Below are 19,705 nucleotides of genomic sequence, written 5' to 3'. Positions count from 1 at the left end.
CCGTGATACAGGAATTGTAGAACGTAGGGAAACGAAAACCTGAAAGAAAAATTAGGAGAAATAAAGACTAAAGGCAAATACAATACGAGAACAAATTCTGAATAATTCCATCCATTAAAGATGAAGATTGGTGAAATTGATAAGATGAAATGATAAGATAAAATGAAATCTTTCTTTCCTTTTTTTTTTTTTGAGATGGAGTCTCTGTTTCCCAGGCTGGCGTGCAGTGGCGCAATCTCGGCTCACTGCAACCTCTGCCTCCCAGGTTCAAGCGATTCTCATGCCTTAGCCCCTGAGTAGCTGGGACCATGCCTGGCTAATTTTTGTATTTTTGTTAGAGATGGAGTTTCCCCATGTTGACCAGGCTGGTTTCGAACTCCTGACCTCAAGTGATCCGCCCGCCTCAGCCTCCCAAAGTGCTGGGATGACAGGCGTGAGCCACTGCACCGGGCCAAAATGAAATCTTACAATCTGAAATAAGATGAATCTGATAAAGACAAAATGACACTGTGAGAGTTCATGTAAGAGATAAAGACGAAGATAAGATGTTCAAAGTAGAAAGGCTGACCAAGAGAGAAACGGTTAGGAAAAGGTGAGCGTTGACGTGAAGGATGAAGAATAAGAATGAAACAAGTAAATGGTAATTTGTATAAATGGAATCTCACTGGGAGAGGATATTTTGGGAAGTTGGCTGGAAGCACCTGCAGAGGAGGAGGGAAGTGGCTTTGTAACCAGTTCTTAGAGTGTCCTCCAGCAAGCTGTCCCTCTGCAGAGGATGGTGTCACTCCGCCAGAAGAATTAAAGGGTGCTGGGGACCCTGCAGCTTTATCAGCTGCTGCTGCTACCTTGAAAAGCTTTTATCAAAATAAGCAGCCAGGGGGCTTGTGGCTCCTCAAGAATCTCAGCATCCCGAATCATTGGGGAAATGCAAATCAAAACCACAGGCAATACCACCTTACCCCCGCAAGAGTGGTCGCGGTTACAAAGTCCAAAAACAGTAGCTGCTGTAGTTGATGTGGTGAAAAGGAAGCGCGTCTCCACGGCCGGTGGGAACACGGACTAGCACAACCACTGTGGAAAGCAGCGTGGAGCTTCCTCACAGAACTGAAAGGAGGTCTGCCGTTTGATCTCCAAGTCCCACTCCGGGGCATTTACCCAAAAGAAAAGAAGTCACTCTATGACAAAGACACTTGCAGATGCATGTTTATAGCAGCACAATTTACAACTTCAAGATGGGGAACCCACCTACGGACCTGTGGGTTATCAAGTGAATAAAGAAAATGTGGTATATATACACTGTGGAATACTACTCAGCCACGAAAAGGAATGAAATAATGTCTTTTGCAGCAACTTAGCTGGAACTGGAGGCCGTTATTCTAAGTGAAGTAACTCAGGAATGGAAAACCAAATACCCTATGTTCTCATTAATAAGTGGGATAAAACGAAATCTTATGATCTGAAATAAGATGAATGTTATAAAATCAAGATGAAATTATACCATGAGAGTTCATGTAAAAGATAAAGCCAAGAAGATAAGATGTCAAAAGCAGAAAGGTTGATGAAGAGAGAAAACCAATTTGGGAAAGGTGAGGGTTGACGTGAAGGATGAAGAAGAATTCTTCTTTTGGTTTTCCACTCCTGAGTTACTTCACTCATAGCTAAGCTATCAGGGCAGACAAACATACAGCGTGAACTAATGGATTGTGGGGACTTGGGGTGGGCAGAGGCTGGGGGTGGCGTGAGGGGTAAAGACAACATCTTGGGTACGGTGTGTGACGGGGGCGCTAAATCTCAGAAATCACCACCAGTGAGCTCATCCAGGTAACCAAAAACCACCTGTTCCCTAAAAACAATTGAAATTAAATAATACTAACATCAGGAATCTGATCTCGGGGAAGTTCCTTGCTGGTCAGCCACCGTGTTGCTCTGTTTTCTTTTTATGGGCAAAGCATAGGTGCGTGGCAGGCCAGTAAGGCAATCATTTGGGACGAAAATGAGGCCAGCTGTTTCCACTTAGGGCCGAGGGTCCAGGCTTGGGAGGGGTGGTGGTTAGCCAGGAGCCCAGCTGTTCTGTATCAGGATGACTCGCAGGCCCGCTGGGAAAGGTTTCTGGGACGCCTGTATTCGTGCAGTCAGAGCCAAAAGGGCAAACCCGTGCCTCTCAAACCCAGCCTTGGAGGAGCACCTGAGCCAGTCCAGACGGGAACCCTGAGGAAGGTACGGTGGCCGAATGCCCTGTCCCAGGATTCCTGAAGACTAGGTCTTCCTTCTTTGGTAACCGACGGACCTGGGACGGGGCATTTGGAGGGTGCAGTGAGGCAGCCACCCGGGCAGAGCCCCTTCCCAAACCCAAAGGAAAATCATCTGTTCTACCAAAAAGACACCTGCGCCTGTGTGTTCACCGCAGCATTATGCATAAGAGCAAAGACGATGAACCCACATAGGAGCCCATCAGTGGACAATGTGGTCCATCTACATCCTGGAATACTACACAGCCATAAAAAAGAATGAGATCATGTCCTTTGCAACAACATAGATACGGCTGGAGACCATTATCCTAAGCGGATTAATGCTGGAACAGAAAAGCAAATACCGCTTGTTCTCACTTACAAGTGGGAGAGAAACACTGGGCACACGTGGACATACAGATGGGCAGACAGACACTGGGGGCTACTGGAGAGGGAAGAGAGGGAGGGGCAGAGGCTGAAACACGACCTACGCTCACTACCCGGGTGACGGGAATGTTTTCACCCCAAACCTCAGCATCACACAGTACATCCATTTAACCAACCTGCACACGTATCTTCTGAATCTCAGTTAGAGCTGAAATGTTAAAAATCCTTAAAACACAAAACCAAAAAGAGGAACAGGGAAAAGCAGCCCGTGGGAGAGAGGAGCTCCAGGTGAGACTTAGAGACCCAGGGATTCCCCGCGTGGGGCTGAAAACACAAGACCCCTGTGATTGCGTTTAAGGCCAGGGTGTCCCAGGGCAGCGTGGATTACCTCGAACCCACGGAGAAGGTTCCCACAACGATGGCTAACGAACGCGAAGAGCCAATGGACTCCTCTTCTTTCTCAAAGTCTCTGCCAACTCTGCCATCAAGAAGTAGAAGCATTTAGAAAATAATTATACGTCTGGACGAATCAGCTTCTGTCTACTGGATTGACCGTAATCATTTTAAAATACAATGAATACATTCAAACACACAGTGCTGGTGACCAGGGACCGCGCGGCGGGAGCCCTCGGCAGCTGGGGCAGCAGTGGGAAGCCACCGCCGACCTGCAATTGATTTCCTCGTCGCCTTTGGTTCTGGTTCTAACTCACTTCCCCCCACCCGGGCTCAGGTGAATCCACACAAACTGGTTGTGGTTTCTGCATCCTGATTTTGTTGGCTGGTGCTTCATTTTTGTGACATTGGAGACAGAAAGGCAGAGTGGGGGAGGCAGCCCAAGACCGCAACCTTCTGTGTAGTCAGGTGTGCCAATCCCGTTGCACAGGGCACCTCCCTCCTGTCCTCCAGGTGACGCTTCTCAAACGCCCCTCGTCCGATTAACCTCGGCCCCCGCATCACAGCCGGCACCTCTCCGGCTGGGCCAATGAGCCTGTCAAGGCGTCCAGCCTGCAAGAGGAGCCGTGTGGCCCTGGAAGCAGCTCGGCCTCCCGTCTCAGTCTGCCCAGTGTCTTTGGACTCTTCGTGTTAGTGGATGCTGCGAAGCCCTGGGTAAGGACACGGCACTGTGGTGGGTGCTGAGAATGAAGGATTCGGACCCCAGGGCCCAAAGAGATCCGTGGGCCTGTGGCTGGGTCGTGGCCCTCCTGAGCCTCCTGCCAGGCTTCAGGAAGCTGGGTCCCCCACAGTCTGTCTCCGGCCAGTGGGTCCGCCTCAGCACACTGCTCCTGCCTGGCGAGGGTGACAGGAAATGTGACGTTGGTGGGTAATTAAGGCATTACCTGCCAGAGCTCAATTACTCTCAGGAGCATTGTAATTTTAGCGGGGGACTCAAAACCAGAAAGCCTTGGAGACAGCAGACCTGGTGGAAACAGAAGGAAGAGGGAGTGTATGTGAGGGCGGTGTGTGTGGTATCTGTGTGTGGGTGTGTGTTATGTAGGTAAGAGTGTGTGTGCGTGTATGTGTGTGTACATGTGTGTGATGTATGTGGATGTGTGTGCATGTTTATGTGTAAGTGCCATGCATGTGAATGTGCATAAGTAGGAGTGTTTGCAAGTGCTGTGTAAGGTGTGTATGAATGTGCATGTGTGTGTAAATGAGTGTTGTGCATGTGAGTGTGCATGTGTATGTCTATGTGTAGTGAGTGTGCGTGTATATGTGCTGTGTATGTGCATAACTGAGTGTGTGTGTGAGTGTGTAGGGTGTGTGTATGTGTATGATGTGCATGTGAGTGCATAAGTGTGAGTGTGTATGTGTATGTGTAGTGAGTGTGCGTGTATATGTGCATGGGTGTGTGTGCATGTGTATATGTGCTGTGTGTGTGCATAACTATGAGTGTATATGTGTATGTGTAGTGTTTATGTGTATGAGTGTGTGTGCATGTGTTACTGTGTATATGTGTGTGTGAGTGTGAGTGTGTGTTGTGTGCATATGAGTGCATGCATGTATGAGCATGTGAGTGTGTTTGAGTGTATGTGTGTGTGCTTATGTATGTGTGTGGTGTGAGCATGCATAAGTGTGTGTGTCCATGTGTGATATGTGAGTCTGTGAGTTTATATAGGTGTGTAAGACTGGGCATGTGCAGTGTGCATGTCTGAGTGTGTATGTTTGTGGGTGTGTGTGGATGTGTGTGGATGAGTGTATGTGAATGTATGGATGAGTGTATGTATGAATGTATGTGTGTACATGTGTGTGTGAGTGTGAGTGTGTGGTGTGAATGTGTGTGAGTGTATATGTGTGTATGTGAGTGGTTGTGCACAAGTGTCAGTGTGTATGTGTGTGTGTAAGTGTGCATACATGTAAGAGTGTGTGTGTGTGTGTCTTTATCAGAACCTGCCTCTGTGATCTCTGCCAGGTTACCCGTCAGTGCAAATCCCTGGGGTGAGCCCAGGTCCGAAGGTGGCCACCAGCACTGGTCTGCTCCGGGTGGCCTTAGGGTGAGCCAGCACAGCCGTCAGAGAACCTTCTCAGAGCTGGACCTGCTGCTCCAGGAGGCAGATGGGTGACCCCAAATACTGTCCTACCGGGAAAGCCAGGCCTCCATGGTCTGGGCACTTCCTTTTGGAGGTGGGAGATGGCTTCTCCAGGGACATCTGGGCCACCAGTACTTCTCTGTCCTGTGGTTTGAGTGCTTCTAGAAACTTCCTGGGCTGGAGACAAGGGACTTTGACAAGGGCTTGATTTGGAACATGGGGCATTTTTACTGTTGCAATTTGTTTTTCCCAAAGCAGGTTCCGTGGGGGCAGGGTGAGGGGACAGGGCTGGGGCGGCTCCTCCGGCTGCTGCCCCTGGGTGGGCACAGAAGCTAAAGGGCACGGTGGGCTTAGCTGCGTGCCGGTGACAGCCGGGCCCTTGCTGGGCCAGGTTGGGGCCCATGCAGTTGTCAACACTCTGAGTCCTCACTTGGGAGCCATCTGAGTACTTTCACAGTCTGGAGACAAGCTCCCATGTGGCCTCAGATGGTGGACTGGGTGCCCTATGGACACCTCGCCCCAGTGAAGAGAACATGGGGCAGGGAGCAGGGGCCAGGACCCCCCCCTGGGTTCAGGACAGAATTCCGTGCAGTTAAATGCAAAGATACTGCTCTTGGCCACCAAAGTTCCTGACATGCTTGAGAAGCCATAGAGTGCTGCATTTCCCAACTGTGTTCAGGTCACGGCACATAGTGGAGGTGATAATGTCTCCGAAACACTCCAGGTGGTGAGGGAGGCGGCTGGTGACCAGTGGGACCCCGCCAAGATGGCCTGGTGGCTCCTGAGGGCTGGGGAGGGCTGAGGAGGGCTGGGTCACTAGCCGGGCACTCCTGTGGCCTATTTGCAGCAACTTAGCAGACCGCCATGGGAAACTCAGAACATAGATTTCTTTCTTTCTTTTTTTTTTTTTTTTTTGAGATGGAGTCTCTTGTCCAGGCTGGAGGGCAATGGCGTGATCTCGGCTCACTGCAACCTCCACCTCCTGAGTTCAAGTGATTCTCCTGCTTCAGCCTCCTGAGGAGCTGGGATTATAGGCATCTGCCAGCACACCCAGCTAATTTTTGTGTTTTAAGCAGAGATGGGGTTTCTCCATGTTGGTCAGGCTGGTCTTGAACCTCCTGACCTCAGGTGATCCATCCGCCTCGGCATCCCAAAGTGCTGGGATTACAGGCGTGAGCCACTGCGCCCAGCCCATACTTTCTCCTAAATTGGGTTACTATTATTAGTAACAACTTCCTTGCCACTTACCTGGCAATGGACCTGACCCATCACTGCAGAGAAAACTGTGATAACAACTGCTGTAACAACATCTTACAATCAGTACCTAGGTCTGCTGTTTCATTAGAGGTGGGAAAAGGGCCGTGTTCCAATCTCTGATCTTTTCTTTATTGCTTGGCGATCCCTCTCTAAAACAGACTTGCTTTGTCAACTATTTGGTTACCCTGTAATATAATCTGCATGGAAAAGGGAGGGCAAGTGTTTGGTTCTTTTCTTACTTATTACTTTTAAGAGTAATTACTTGAGGCCTTAGCAATTATGTTCATGTTAGTTTTCAGGATAATGAGTTGTACCGTATCTGGTCATTGGATGTGTCTTCAGGTTGGTTTCTCTCTCATTTGGCATCACTGAGAGCTTACTCACTTTTAGGCCTGACGGTAAGTCCCAGCTGACTTTTCCTGTTTCCTCCAGTGGAACTGGTTGCTCAGCTGAAAATGGTATTTAGAGACCACAATTTGGGTGCTCGTTGCCTGAGCTTTATACCTTGACATCTTTTCAGTGACAAAACTGACAGGTCCATATTTTTTTAAAGTTAAAAAATAAATTATGAGTAGTTCACACTGATATTCTTATTCAATCTACATTTCAGAGTTTTTACCTAACCTTAAAATTGTTATATATATAGCTCTTTTCTCTAACATGGAAAATCTTGGTTCCTAATGCTGTTACGTGAATCTCTTTTGTATGATTCCTTTGTGGTTCTTTTCGTCCTGAGACTATGTCTTGCTTGGAAAGCCCAGTCACAATATTTTGTTTTAAAGTAACTAAGAAAAAAAAAAAAGATTTTCTCTGTAGTTAAGCCATTAACTTGAACAACAGTTCTGTTTTTATGTTTCAGTTTATTTTCTATTTTAAGGAATTGCTTTGCTTTTTCCCTTTGATACAGTTTTTTTCAAATCTGTAAGATTTTTGATTTATTTATGTTTGCTGTTATAAATAGGTTCTGCTCATACACTACCTTCTAACTCAATATTGTTTCTACACATCCTATTCAGCTCTGTATGTGGAGCTTACATTCTAATGCTTTACTAAATTCACCTATTATTTGTAATAGTTTTTTCATGGATTATTTTGGATTTTACAGACATATAACCATATCGCCTTCAAATAGCTTTATTTTATTCATTCTTTTCCCATCTTATGCCTCTAATTGCTCGTCTAATCATGTTGGTTAATGCCTATAATGCAATTTTAATAGTAGCAGAGAGAGTGAACATCTTTGTATTTTTTCTGATTTCAGCAATAAAGTCTCTAGTGCTTCCTGGAAAGTAAGAAGTAGTGTGATGGCTTGTGAGCTGATATGGAGGTGTGTGTATTCATGTTCAGGAATCGTGTATTGTTTTCTATCTTACGACGATTTTCAGTGTTAATTTAGTTGTGGTGAGCCATTCACAGGTCTTGACTTCCGTGCTGAAGAACTAGAGTTTAGGATGTTTTGCTTACACGATCCTAAGCCGGGACATGAAGGGACATTAGAGCTCCTGAGAAGTCTCACTTGGAGAAGAATTGTAGGGATGTGCTTTTGAGGAGCTAATTTCAGTTTTCAGATGTGGGCTTGGAATTTTGGCTTTGCCTGTATATATATTTTATTTTCATGCTGACATCTAATTGGTTTTAGACAGAGAAGGGGCAAAACAGGTTTCATTTTTACATCACATAAAAGGATTTCGCTTTTGCATCTTTCAAGGAATTCCATGGACGTTTTCTACATCCGAGACCGGCCGTGGGGCGCGACCTTGGCCCCCTGCAAGCTCCACCTCCCGGGTTCAAGCGATTCTCCTGCCTCAGCCTCCTCCTGAGCAGCTGGGACCACAGGCACACACCACCATGCCCAGCTAATTTTTGTCTTTTTAGCAGAGACGGGGTTTCACCATGTTGGCCAGGATGGTCTCGATCTCTTGATCTCGTGATCTGCTCACCTTGGCCTCCCCACGTGCTGGGATTACAGGCATGAGCCACCGCGCCCGGCCAGTTTTAGGTTTTTTGGTGTGCTTTTGAAGACATACTTTTAAGCATTAAGATATTTGAAACGGTGGTCAACAGTCACCTCTGCAGAGTTAGTAAACACAAGAGCAATAATGAGTTGAGTAGATTTGACAGCCTCTCTCACATACTAAAGCGCTCTGGGCTCCCGTGATCCAGGAAATGCAGTGCTCAGCTGTGGGGCAGGCTGGAGCTCACACTCTGCCCCTACCTCCTTTTTGTCAGAAACTTGTGCCCCATTACACACCATATGGCATGACCCATACCATGTAACGTTTTGTCCAAAAGATACCTTCAAACAACAATCACATTCAGTTATAACAAAACTAAATTTTACTTGTGGGTCGAATGTGGTGCATCGTTGCAGAGTTTTAGAGGAAATAACCACATGCAAACCCATTATCAAGTGTTACAGGGGGAAAAAATTAGGATTATAACATGGCCCTCAACAATTGTAAAATCTAGCAGAGACCAGGAGATGCAAAAGACTCTAACCTGATGCCCAATGTGGTTAAAATGGAGGGAGCGTTCCTTGGTGATTCTTTGAACTGGGTCTTTGGGTAACAGTCTGGAGAACCACTGTTCCCTGGGTCTCCCAGAGGCTAAATAAAATCATTTAATCCTTGTGAATTATTTATGCCCGTGAACAATGCGGGCTCATCCCCTCCATTCATACACATTAGATTTTCAGCTCAATCCTGCTCCCAGTGACTGGAATTTTAGACACTTCAAAAGGGATGAAATCCATGAAAGATGTTGGCATGCTGAGTCTGCTTGTAACCCGCGCACCAGATTGCTTGCTGAAGGCTACAGAGACCGAAATGATGAGGGACCAGTCGCTCAGACTGTATCCATATACCTCCTGTCCTCGTAGGCCGGCACAGAGGTCCATTTGAGAGTATTCTTGGGGCCAGATGTAGTGGCTCACACCTGCAGTCCCAGCACTTTGGAAGGCTGAGGCGGGTAGGTTGCTTGACTCTAGGTGTTTGAAACCAACCTGCATCTCTACAAAAAAATACGAAAATTCACCAGGAGTGACGGTGCCCGCTTGCAGTCCCAGCTACTCGGGGGGCTGGAGTGGGAGGACTGCTTGAGCCCGGGAGGTTGAGGCCGCAGTGAGCTGTGACTGCGCCACTGCACTCCAGCCTGGGCGACGGTGTGACCTTCGGCAGCTTCTCCGTTAGATCTGTGCAGTTGGGTGGGTACGGTCGAGCACGTGTATTTAGAGGCTAAAAGAAAAAAAGGGAAATAAAAAGAAAAGAGCATGTTTGGTGGTCATTTGTATGCATTTTCATGACCACTGTGCAATCCTTGCATGTAACAGAATTGCGCCTTCATCCCGTAAGTTTATGCAAAAAGTTCTTTATCCATGGTGACCAGGGCCTTCTTGGTTTTGCACCAACGTCATCAGCGCCTTCCAGTTACACTCGCTGAGCTTCACACCTCTGGAGAGCCTTTGGCAGGATGCCAGCTCCCTGCAGCTTCCGCCTTGTGGGTTCAAGTGATTCTTGTGCCTCAGCCTCCTGAGCAGCTGGGACTACAGGCATGAGCCACCACGGCTGGCTAATTTTTGTTTTGTTTTTTAGTAGAGACAGGGTTACCATGTTGGCCGGCTGGTCTCAAACTCATGACCTCAGGTGATCCACCTGCCTCGTCCTCCCAAAGTGCTGGGATTACAGGTGTGAGCCACCATGCTGGGCCTATGGTTGGTTTGTTTTTAACTTCAATGTGGAACCCAAGGGAGCTAACACTGATTGAATGTGTGTTCAATACATGTTTATTGAGCACCAATTATTTTCAGGTTGCCCCTGCCTGGGCCTGAGTGCCACAGCACACCTGTGTACCCTGAGTGCCACAGAAGGGGAGAATCAAAGCCCCCCTCTTGGATGCCCTCAGGAACAGGCTGCTCCTGCAGACTGAGGGAGCGGGGACAGCCTTCCTCTGCTCCGTGTGTTTGACGCTGAGCTCCATGAGGCTACCTCTGTGGTGGCTTCACTTCTGCATGTCCCACCTCCGTCCACTCTGAACCCAGTCCAGCATCCTTCTGGGCAGAGAAAGCTCCGTCACTGTCTGCTGGTGCAAAAAGGAAACAGATGGAGAGTGATAGCGCACTGGTCTGCTACTGCACTGCTGCAAAGAAACCTGAGACTGTGTAGTTCACAAAGAAAAGGGGCTTAATGGGTCCACGATTCTGCAGGTTTTACAGGAAGCGTGGCTGCGGCGGCCTCACGAAGCTTACAATTATGGTGGAAGGTGACCGGAAGACAGGCATGTCTTCACATGACCAGAGCGGGAGGGAAAGAGAGGAGGGAAGCACCACACATGTTATTGTTTTGTGTATTTATTATTTATTGATCGTCCTGTGCGTTCTGGGGTCCACGTGCAGATGGCGCGGGTTTGTTACACAGCTGTACACGGGCCATGGTGCCCCGTCATCTTCATTTGCTATTTACCCTAAAGCTCTCCCTCCCCAATCCCCCCACCCACTGCTCTCCCTCCCCCGGCCCCCCCAGGCCCTGGTGTGTGATGCTCCCCTCCCTGTGTCCACGTGTTCTCGTTGTTCAGCACCCACTTAGGAGTGACGTGCCGCACACTTTTAAACAGCCAGGTCTCATGAGAACTCTGTCACAAGAACAGCATGGAAGTGGGAAAAATCTGCCCCGTGATCCAATCACCTCGTCCCAGGCTCCACCTCCAACATGAGGATTACAGTTTCACATGAGGTTTGGGTGGGGACACAAATCCAAACCACACCAGGTAGCTAGCGTATGTAGCACCTGCTGTGTGCCTAACACGTCACAATAGCTCTAAAAGGTAGGGGCTGCTATTATCAGGTCCATTTTGCAGATCAGGAAACTGAAGCCCAGAGAAGTTAAGTAACTTGCCCAAGGTCACAGAGCCCCTAAGTGACAGAGCCAGGATTTGAACTGCATGGTCTAATTTGATTAGGGATGTTCTTAACCACATCACTGCACCATTCTCTGAATGTTATGGGTTGGTAAAAGGGATGCAGGTGATGGAGAACTCAAAGGGTAGACCCAAGGCTGAATCACTTTTTGGGTGGATAAGAGCACCTCCTATGGGTCTGAGCCCTAAAAGAGTGACTGGCCTGTGTTCTGGGATATTTTCAGTGCAAAGCAAGTGGGTAGGTCACCTACTGGACAGGGGGCCGGGCACGGTGGCTCATGTCTGTAACCCCAGCACTTTGGGAGGCCGAGGCGGGCGGATCACTTGAGGTCAGAAGTTTGCGACCAGCCTGGCCAACGTCGTGAAAGCCGTTTCTACTAAGAATACAAAAATGAGCTAGGTGTGGTGGCGTGCCCCTGTGATCCGAGTTACTTGGAGGCTGAGGCAGGAGAATGGCTTGAACTTGGGAGGCGAAGCCTGGAGTGAGCAGGGATCGCGCCACTGCACTCCGGGCTGGGCAGCAGAACAAGACTCTGTCTCAGAAAAAAAAAAAAAAAAAAGAACGAAGAAAGAAAAAAAAGGAAGGCAGCCAAAGCTGACAAGGACCCTCACGTGCGTCTAGGAATTAGCCAAAGCTGACAAGGACCCTCACGTGCATCTGGGGATTAGCCAAAGCTCTCACTTCAAGACTGGGGCTCAAAAATCCAGCCCCTCCCAGCTGACCTTTCAGGTGATGATTACAAAGGCAATTAGCAAATGGACTTTAGACGACCAATTCTGGAAATTACTCGCCGTTCAGAATCGCATCAGGAAATGAGGTAACCAGTTAATTTGGGGACAAGGAAGCTTATCAGGAAATGCACCTTGGGTCCCAAGATGCAGAAGGCCACGGGGACTCCGGAGGCGCCTCTCTTGGACAAGCTTCTGGTTAAATGGAGGGAAGATGCAGGGCTGCCTTCTCTGCGGACAGCAGCTCGGGGTGCTTCGCTGGTTGGTCGTGGGTGGTCAGGCCGGCTTGTGCAGGGCAGCGTGGCTTCCTGGTTATCGTGCAAGCGGGCAGCTGTGACTGGGAGAGGGGAATTCTGGAGAGATGGCCCTGGCTACAGGGGCCAGCTCCTTTTGGGCCCCCGGGTCTGTGTTTCTCTGGCACATCCCGAGTGCTGCAGTGAGGGCACCAGAGGCCGCTGAGCAGCAGGAGCCACTGTTCCTTACGGGGATCTGCCTCCGTCAGAGCTGCAGGCAGGTTCCAAGTCATTAAGTGGAGTGGGCTCAGAAGCCGGGCGACCGTCAGCCTGGAACACCCTTGCAGAGAGCTCCCGGCAGTTCTCATCTGGGTGCCCTGCTCTGATGTCCACGGTGCCTGGAAGGACCCGACAGGAGAGGGGACTCAACGTATACAGAAGTCCCTGCACATGGGGAGCTAATTGCTGCTTTTTGAAACATGCCTTTATCACCAATCACAACTTCCATGGTGCTGGGCCTGCCATGGCAACTAAAAGCATATTTGAAAATAAAATGTCATTTTTTTTTTTGCATTTCTACTGTGATGACACACTTGTTTCTCCTGTTTAACTTAACGAGCTGACTAGAGAAGTCTCCAGGAGTTTCAGCTTGCGCGGTGTGTGTGGCGAAGTAGGTGTTGTAGCGTGTGTGAATCTGTGAGTCATGGGCATGTGTAAGGGAGCGGCGTACGGGTGCTGATGGGGACAGAGTGTGCAGCTGTGTGAAGCTGCGTGGGAGCCGTGTGGGTGTGGGGTGAGTGCTCCTGGGCACATGTCTCAGGAAACAGGCATGTGAAGACAGGCCCGCTTCCCCTTCGCCTTCAGCCATAATTGTAAGTTTCCTGAGGCCTCCCGCCATGCCAGGTGGGCCTAAGATCACCCCTAGGCTATGAGTGATACAAGGCTGGTCTGTGAGCACACATCTGAAGACCAGTGCTGTTGTGTGTGTGTGTGTGTGTATGCATGTGCATGTGTGTGTGCATGTGTGTGCATGCTTGTGCGAGTGCGTGTGTGCACGTGTGTGTGTGCATGCATGTGCATGTGTGTGCGTGTGCATGTGTGTGTTTAGGCCAAGTGCTGTTGTGTGGCTGTGTTGCACTCGTGCTGTTTGGTGACAGGCTTCTTGCTTTGAGACACTCTCTTTAATGTGTCTTTCAGATCCAGCCCAATCACAGGACATAACACCCTTCCTGTCCTATTTCATCATTGCTGTGGGATGGAGGGCTCAACTCCATCCCACAACCTTCAGAGAACCAGAGACCTCAGAGGTCAGGGGCGCCCAGACACCATCTGGTCCAGCTGTGAGCTAAGGCTGCAGGGGTTTCTGGTCCAGGTGGAAATGACACATTTGGTTTATGTCTGTCCTTCATTCATTTGTCCCAGTGGCAGATGAGTTACACACAGGGCTTTGGGAGGAGCCTGCTTCACTGGAGCTGAGTGAGGCTAACGTTCAGTGGTTACTGTGTGCACATTTACAATAACCTGCAGCCGGCATGTCCACAGTCCGCATGCAGCTCTTCAAGGCTTCTTCACGCTCTCTGCAGTTATTTTCTGAGCCTGGTCTCCTAAGAGCTGGTGTTGATGGGAGGGCATTTCCCTGGCATGGGCATGCACCTCTTACCAGAATCGAGAGAGCAGAAAGAGGGAGGCGGGACTCTTCCCAGGACGTGACGTTCAGGGGCCCGGCAGTGGGACATGGAGACTCACCTGTGGGTCGCCGTGAGAAGCCATTGCATGCATCAAATACTCCCTGCTGGGATTTTGTCCACACAATGTTGAGAGGAGGGAGAAGATGGTGGCCCAGTGACAGTGGAGGTAGCAGGAATTAGGAGTGCCTTAACCCAGCCAAGGGAGAGGGCCAGGTCAAGGACAGCTTTTCAGAGCAGGTGGCCCCCGAGCTGAGTTGTAAGGGACAAGTAGGCGGTAACTGGTATCAGAGAGGGAGACGGCAAGAGGATTTTGCCGCTTGGTGACATCGAGCGGACGTAGGGACTCCGTACGCGGGGCCTTTAAGTCCGCAGTGGAGCGGGTGATGGAATGCCATCTTGGGTGCTTCGCTTTAAGGAAGTTAGGGAGACGTTGCCCTGGGATTGTGACAGCCTCACCAAGCTTGGGAGGCCTGGCAAGGGGCCTTCGCCGTTAGACGGTGATTTCCAGCTCCGCCCCCCGCTTCGTTTCTGCGGCTTTCCTGCTGTCAGCAGCAAGGAAACAAACGATGCCGGTGAGGTGCTTTGCTCCCTTGCAAGCTGCAATCACGCCGCTGACCGCAGCTCTCGCCACGCTGCTCGTATGCCAGCAATGCCCGTGGGGGCGCCAGTGGGAAAGTCCCCGTAAACATGAAGGTTGGCTCCAAAAGCCCATTACTGGCTGGTTATGCAATACCCGCTGGTGAGACGGAGGCCTTATTAATAACTAAACATCTGTCACAACTGTAATTATATTTCTTGTGCCAGGATTGTGTTTCTGCCATTGTCCTGCGTAAACACAGAAGGGAGGGTGTGAATTATTTAGGTGGCTGGCTTTGAGAAAAATAATCGCCCAGCTCTGTGCAGGCTGTAAGTTTCTGTCAACTCCTTGCAGAGTCTCAGCGCCTTCGCTGACGTTCCTTTGATGTGCTCCTAAATCTCTCTGAGAACATCGCCCTGGACCCCGATGCGGCTGCCAGAGCAACCCGGAGAGGGGAAGCCCGAGAATGAGCCAAAGGGGGACGGAGGAGTCCTCGGAGGGGGAGAGGAGCCGCCGAGGAGCCGGGCCCCCGACTTCCCCACCTGGCAAGTCTTCTTCCCCCAAACCCCGGCACCTAGATTGTTTGGCAGCCCTCAGGTAGGGGGTGGCGCGGGGTCCGGGAGCCTTTGAGCTGCTGCGTGTCCAGGCTGGAGAGGAGAATCCGTGACGTGGATGCCTGGGAGGGGCTGCCTCAGCTGGGTACAGAGATTGTCTCCCCTTTCTTGAGCCTGTTTGAGATGTGTGGACGGGACGAAGGGATGGGTTTGCAAACTGACTCCTGGGGAGGGGCATGCTTGTTTTCAGGCAAACAACAACAGACACAACGTACAGAGTGTGGGCTATGCGGTGGCACAAAAATGGGGTCTTTGCATAGACAATTTCAGTCAATTTGCAGATAATTTCATAGGGGTGTTATTAATTTCGCTTCACAAGTCACACAGACATTGGGCAACTTGTCTGCGATCACACAGCCAGAGGCAAACCCAGAATTCCTAACCACTAGGCTACCCTGCCTCTCTCTGGTCATTCATCAGCTCAGGGTGAGGAGGTTTCTATGCTACCACGCCACAGGCCTCCCTGGGTTTTTTATCTTGCTTTTTCTTTTCCTCGGAGACCCTCATGGCTTTACAGACTCAAGAGGAGTTTCAGCTCTGGGTGTGGTTTGGTATAGAGGGCAGTTTCGATCTGCGTGATGCTGGCGTGAAGGACGTGGTCTGTGGCGAGTCCTGTCAGGGGCCACGCTCTGAAGTTGTCTCCTTAAGGCTGTGCAGAATGGGGGCTCTGGCTGCGTCCCCAGCTTCCAGTGGTAGCTGAAAGTGTATATGGTGGGGGCAGGGAGCTTAGAGTGAGGCTTATGGGGAAGAAAAGGAAGTGGAAGTATTATTGGTGACTTCAGCTCCTGATGTTCAGCCATTTCTCCCATGAGCAGGGTCTGGGCTGCGGGACCCAGACACCGGATGCTACAAGATTGTTCAGAACCTTCTGCAGCACAACTGGACGTCTGGGAAGCTGAGGGCGGGGACCACTGAGACTCCTGGCCAAGGGGACACTTACCGACCCGGGGGCCACTCCCCTCGCCTCCGAGGACGGGTCTGGAATAGGACACGTGAGGCTGGAGATGCTGTGTGCTGAAGGGCAGGCTCAGAGCACGGAAGGTTGGCTGGAGGCAGAGATGGTCTCCCCATTCCAACTCATGCCTTCCAGGAGAGGACCCCCCAGGGCAGGCACGGTTGGACTTCCACCAGCCTAGGGTCAATGAAACGGTGCCTGACACCTCCTCTGGAAAAGGGGTGGGGCCTGTTGAGAAAAGGAGGTAAGAACTGAGGCAGAGAAACGTTTCTGTGAGTCCTGGGAGGGCTGTATCTCGTGACAAGCTCAGCAGGTGTGACGGAGGGAAGGGAATGTCCCTGCCTCTGTGGGTCTGAGGAGATCACACACCAAAGACATCTTTTTACTCCACACACTGTCACATTAAAAATATTTCCCATTTGTTCCTGCATTTTTGGGATTTGGCATTTTTTTTGGCCAGAGTTGCGAGTGGCATGAATTAGGCAGTTTAGTGTCACCTCTCTCTGGAGGACAGCGGTGACCCAGGAGTCAGTTTCTCCCAAGGCATCTGCTTCTCCTTGGGGCTGAACGTGAACTCCCTTTGGACCCCAGGGTTAAGGATCTCTGCACCTCCTGGCTCATTTCCATCACACACGCGAGTGTGCGCGCACACACACACACACTCATGGGTGTTTACACCTCCTGGCTTATTTCCATCACACACACACACACACACGGGTGTCTACACCTCCTGGCTCATTTCCATCACACGCACACACACACACACACACGGGTGTCTACACCTCCTGGCTCATTTCCGTCACACACGCACACACACACACACACATGGGCACTGCACCTCCTGGCTCATTTCCAACACACACACACACACACACACACGGGTGTCTACACCTCCTGGATCATTTCCATCACACACACACACGCACGGGTGTCTGCACCTCCTGCACCTCCTGGCTTATTTCCATCACACACGCTCACACACACACACACACACACACACGGGTGTCTGCACCTCCTGGCTCATTTCCAACACACACACACACACACACACACACGGGTGTCTACACCTCCTGGCTTATTTCCATCTCACACACACTCACACACACACACACACAGATGTCTACACCTCCTGGCTTATTTCCATCACACACACACTCACACACGCACACACACGCACATACACACGGATGTCTACACTTGGCTTATTTCCATCACACACACACACGGGTATCTACACCTCCTGGCTCATTTCCATCACACACGCACGCACACACACGCACACACACACACACACAGATGTCTACACCTCCTGGCTTATTTCCATCACACACACACACGGGTGTCTACACCTCCTGGCTCATTTGCATCACACTCACACACACGCACACACACACGCTCAATGACCCTGCGTTTGCGCACTCCTCCCTCGGGCCTGGGCCTGCACGCCCTCACCGTTTTCTCTGCGCGGCGGGCCAGGAGGGAGCTGGAGAGCAGGGGCTCCGGTGGGGCCCACGGAGGGGAGCGTCGTCGGGCCTCGGCTCCCGGACTGGGCGGTGGAGGGCCGCGGGCTCTCGGCTCCCGGAGCGTGTCCCCGCCCGGTTCAGCACAGCGTCGCCTCCTGCCCTTCAGTTCTTCGTCTGGGAAGCGCCTTCAGACGAAGCGCGAGACCCTGGGGGACAGGCGTGGCGGTCCCCATCGGCAGGTGGCCCCTCGGACGCGCGGAGGGAAGCGCGCCGACGCCTTAGCAGGAGCGGGAGCCGCGGGGCTGCTGCGACCCCAGAGCCCAGAGCGAGCTCCGAGGGCGGCCCGAGCGCGGACGCGCAGCGCGGACGCAGGCGAAGCCGGACGGCGCAGGGCAGCCTCCGTGGGCGGCCTCCCGTCTCCAGATCGCCTGCGTCTCCTGGAGCTGCACTGGCTGCAAGGGACGGAAGCGCGGAGAGTTCTGAGAAGTAAAACGGGCACCGTGCCAGGGAGCCTCCCAGGGGCGTGGGCAGAGGGTGGGTCTCATGAAAGCCAAGGCCAGAGGTGCGGCCGGCCACGACCGAGCGGGACGTGGAGAGTCTGAGAACGCGGTTTCTCCGCTTCCTCCGTCCGTATGAAAACGGTCGCTGTCAAAGGGCCGCCCCTTTGCGGCGGTCGTTTGGGGGACCAGCGTGGGTCCATTGCAGATCCCCGGGGAAGCACGCTCGTTGCTGTCCACTCCTGATCGCATCGGTCGTGCCCAAGGGAAGAGGCTCAGGGGTGGGCCGAACGGGCGGACAGAGTGGAGAAGCGGGCGCCTCCTCGCCCCGCGTTGGCCCCTTTTTGCTGCTGTGAAGGAATACCCGACGCTGGGCAACTGGCACAGGAAGGAGGCTTATTTGGCACGTGGTTCTGCAGACGACGAGAAGCGTGGTCGGATCGGCTTCTGCTGAGGGCCTCAGGAAGGTTCCAGTCATAGCGGAAGCGCAGGGGAGCGGGCCTGTCACACGGGGAGGGAGGGGACCAGAGAGATGCCAGCTCGCACGTGACCTAGTACAGTGAGAGCTCTCATGGTCACAGGGAGTGTGCCAGGGCGTGCGTGAGGCCTCCGTCCCCGCCAGCCGGACGCCCGCCACGAGGCCCCCTCTCCAGCACTGGGGAGGGGTTTGGAGGGGCCGAGTATCTAAACTGGAGCTACTAGATTTATGTTTTATTCTCGGAGTCAGTTGAGTCCCCATGAAGTGCTGGAAAGGTATTTGCTGTGAAGGCTCCAAGTTGGAGATTTTTAAGAAGCTGGTCCGGCCGGGCGCGGTGACTCACGCCTGGAATCCCAGCACTTTGGGAGGCCGAGGTGGGCGGATCACGAGGGTCAAGAGATCGAGACCATCCTGGCCAACGTGGTGGAACCCCGTCTCTACTAAAAAAACCCACAAAAATTAGCTGCGCGTGGTGGCGTGCGCCTGTAGTCCCGGCGACTTGGGAGGCTGAGGCAGGAGAATCACTTGAACCGGGAGGTGAAGGTTGCAGTGAACGAGATCGCGCCACTGCACTCCAGCCTGCTGCCTGGTGACAGAGTGAGACTCTGTGTCAAAAGGGAAAAAAAAAAAAAAAAAAAAAAAAAAGCAGGGGGTTCCCTGCAAGACCCAGCTTCATGAATTGTGACCGATGGAAAAAAAGCAATAGGTTGGACGGAACCAGCTGCGGACAGTGCGGTGCAGCGTGGAGAGAGGGGCTTGTGCAGAGAGGGGGACGGGAGCCGTCAGACAGCGCCCTTCCAGAGCCAGCCTTCCCCACATGCCGTTGTCCCCTTTGTCAGCCCACATCATCGCAGGAGGACATCCCAGACGCCCCACTCCTGTTTGCTGAGGCGTCAGCATGCTGCTTTCAGTGCATCTGGAGGAGGCGACCTGCAGACGGAGGCCTCCTGCTCCTCTACTCCTTCCTCTCAGGAGCGAAGCAAGGACGCCCTGACCTTATTTTCTGAGACAGAGTCTCACTTTGTCACCCAGGCTGGAGTGCCGTGGTGCGATCTCGGCTCACTGCAACCTCTGCCTCCTGGGTTCAAGTAGTTCTCCTGCCTCAGCCTCCTGAGTAGCTGGGATTACAGGCGTGCACCACCATGCCTGGCTAAGTTTTG

At 51.6% G+C, this 19,705-nt stretch overlaps 1 protein-coding gene across 4 annotated transcripts in view; it reads left to right on the top strand.

The window, feature by feature from the left end:
* The window catches only part of CALN1 (calneuron 1), a 611,938-nt gene that overhangs the window by 38,818 nt on the left and 553,415 nt on the right, over positions 1 to 19,705 (top strand). Inside the window, exons 1-2 of one of the 4 annotated variants that reach the window (XM_074390734.1) lie at positions 1,774 to 3,722; positions 14,893 to 15,083. The exons of 2 other annotated variants lie outside the window; for them this stretch is intronic. In XM_074390734.1, the coding sequence (XP_074246835.1) occupies positions 14,965 to 15,083 (119 nt within the window). In that variant the 5' untranslated portion in view covers positions 1,774 to 3,722; positions 14,893 to 14,964. Of the gene's footprint in view, positions 1 to 1,773; positions 3,723 to 14,892; positions 15,084 to 19,705 lie in introns of those variants that run through there. One more of the 4 variants, XM_074390733.1, reaches the window with a different exon arrangement.

The sequence above is a fragment of the Saimiri boliviensis genome, chromosome 20 (assembly GCF_048565385.1).
Source record: "Saimiri boliviensis isolate mSaiBol1 chromosome 20, mSaiBol1.pri, whole genome shotgun sequence".
Classification (NCBI taxonomy): domain Eukaryota; kingdom Metazoa; phylum Chordata; class Mammalia; order Primates; family Cebidae; genus Saimiri; species Saimiri boliviensis.
Note: the sequence above shows the minus strand (reverse complement) of the source record. Positions and strands in the feature narration are given on the sequence as shown.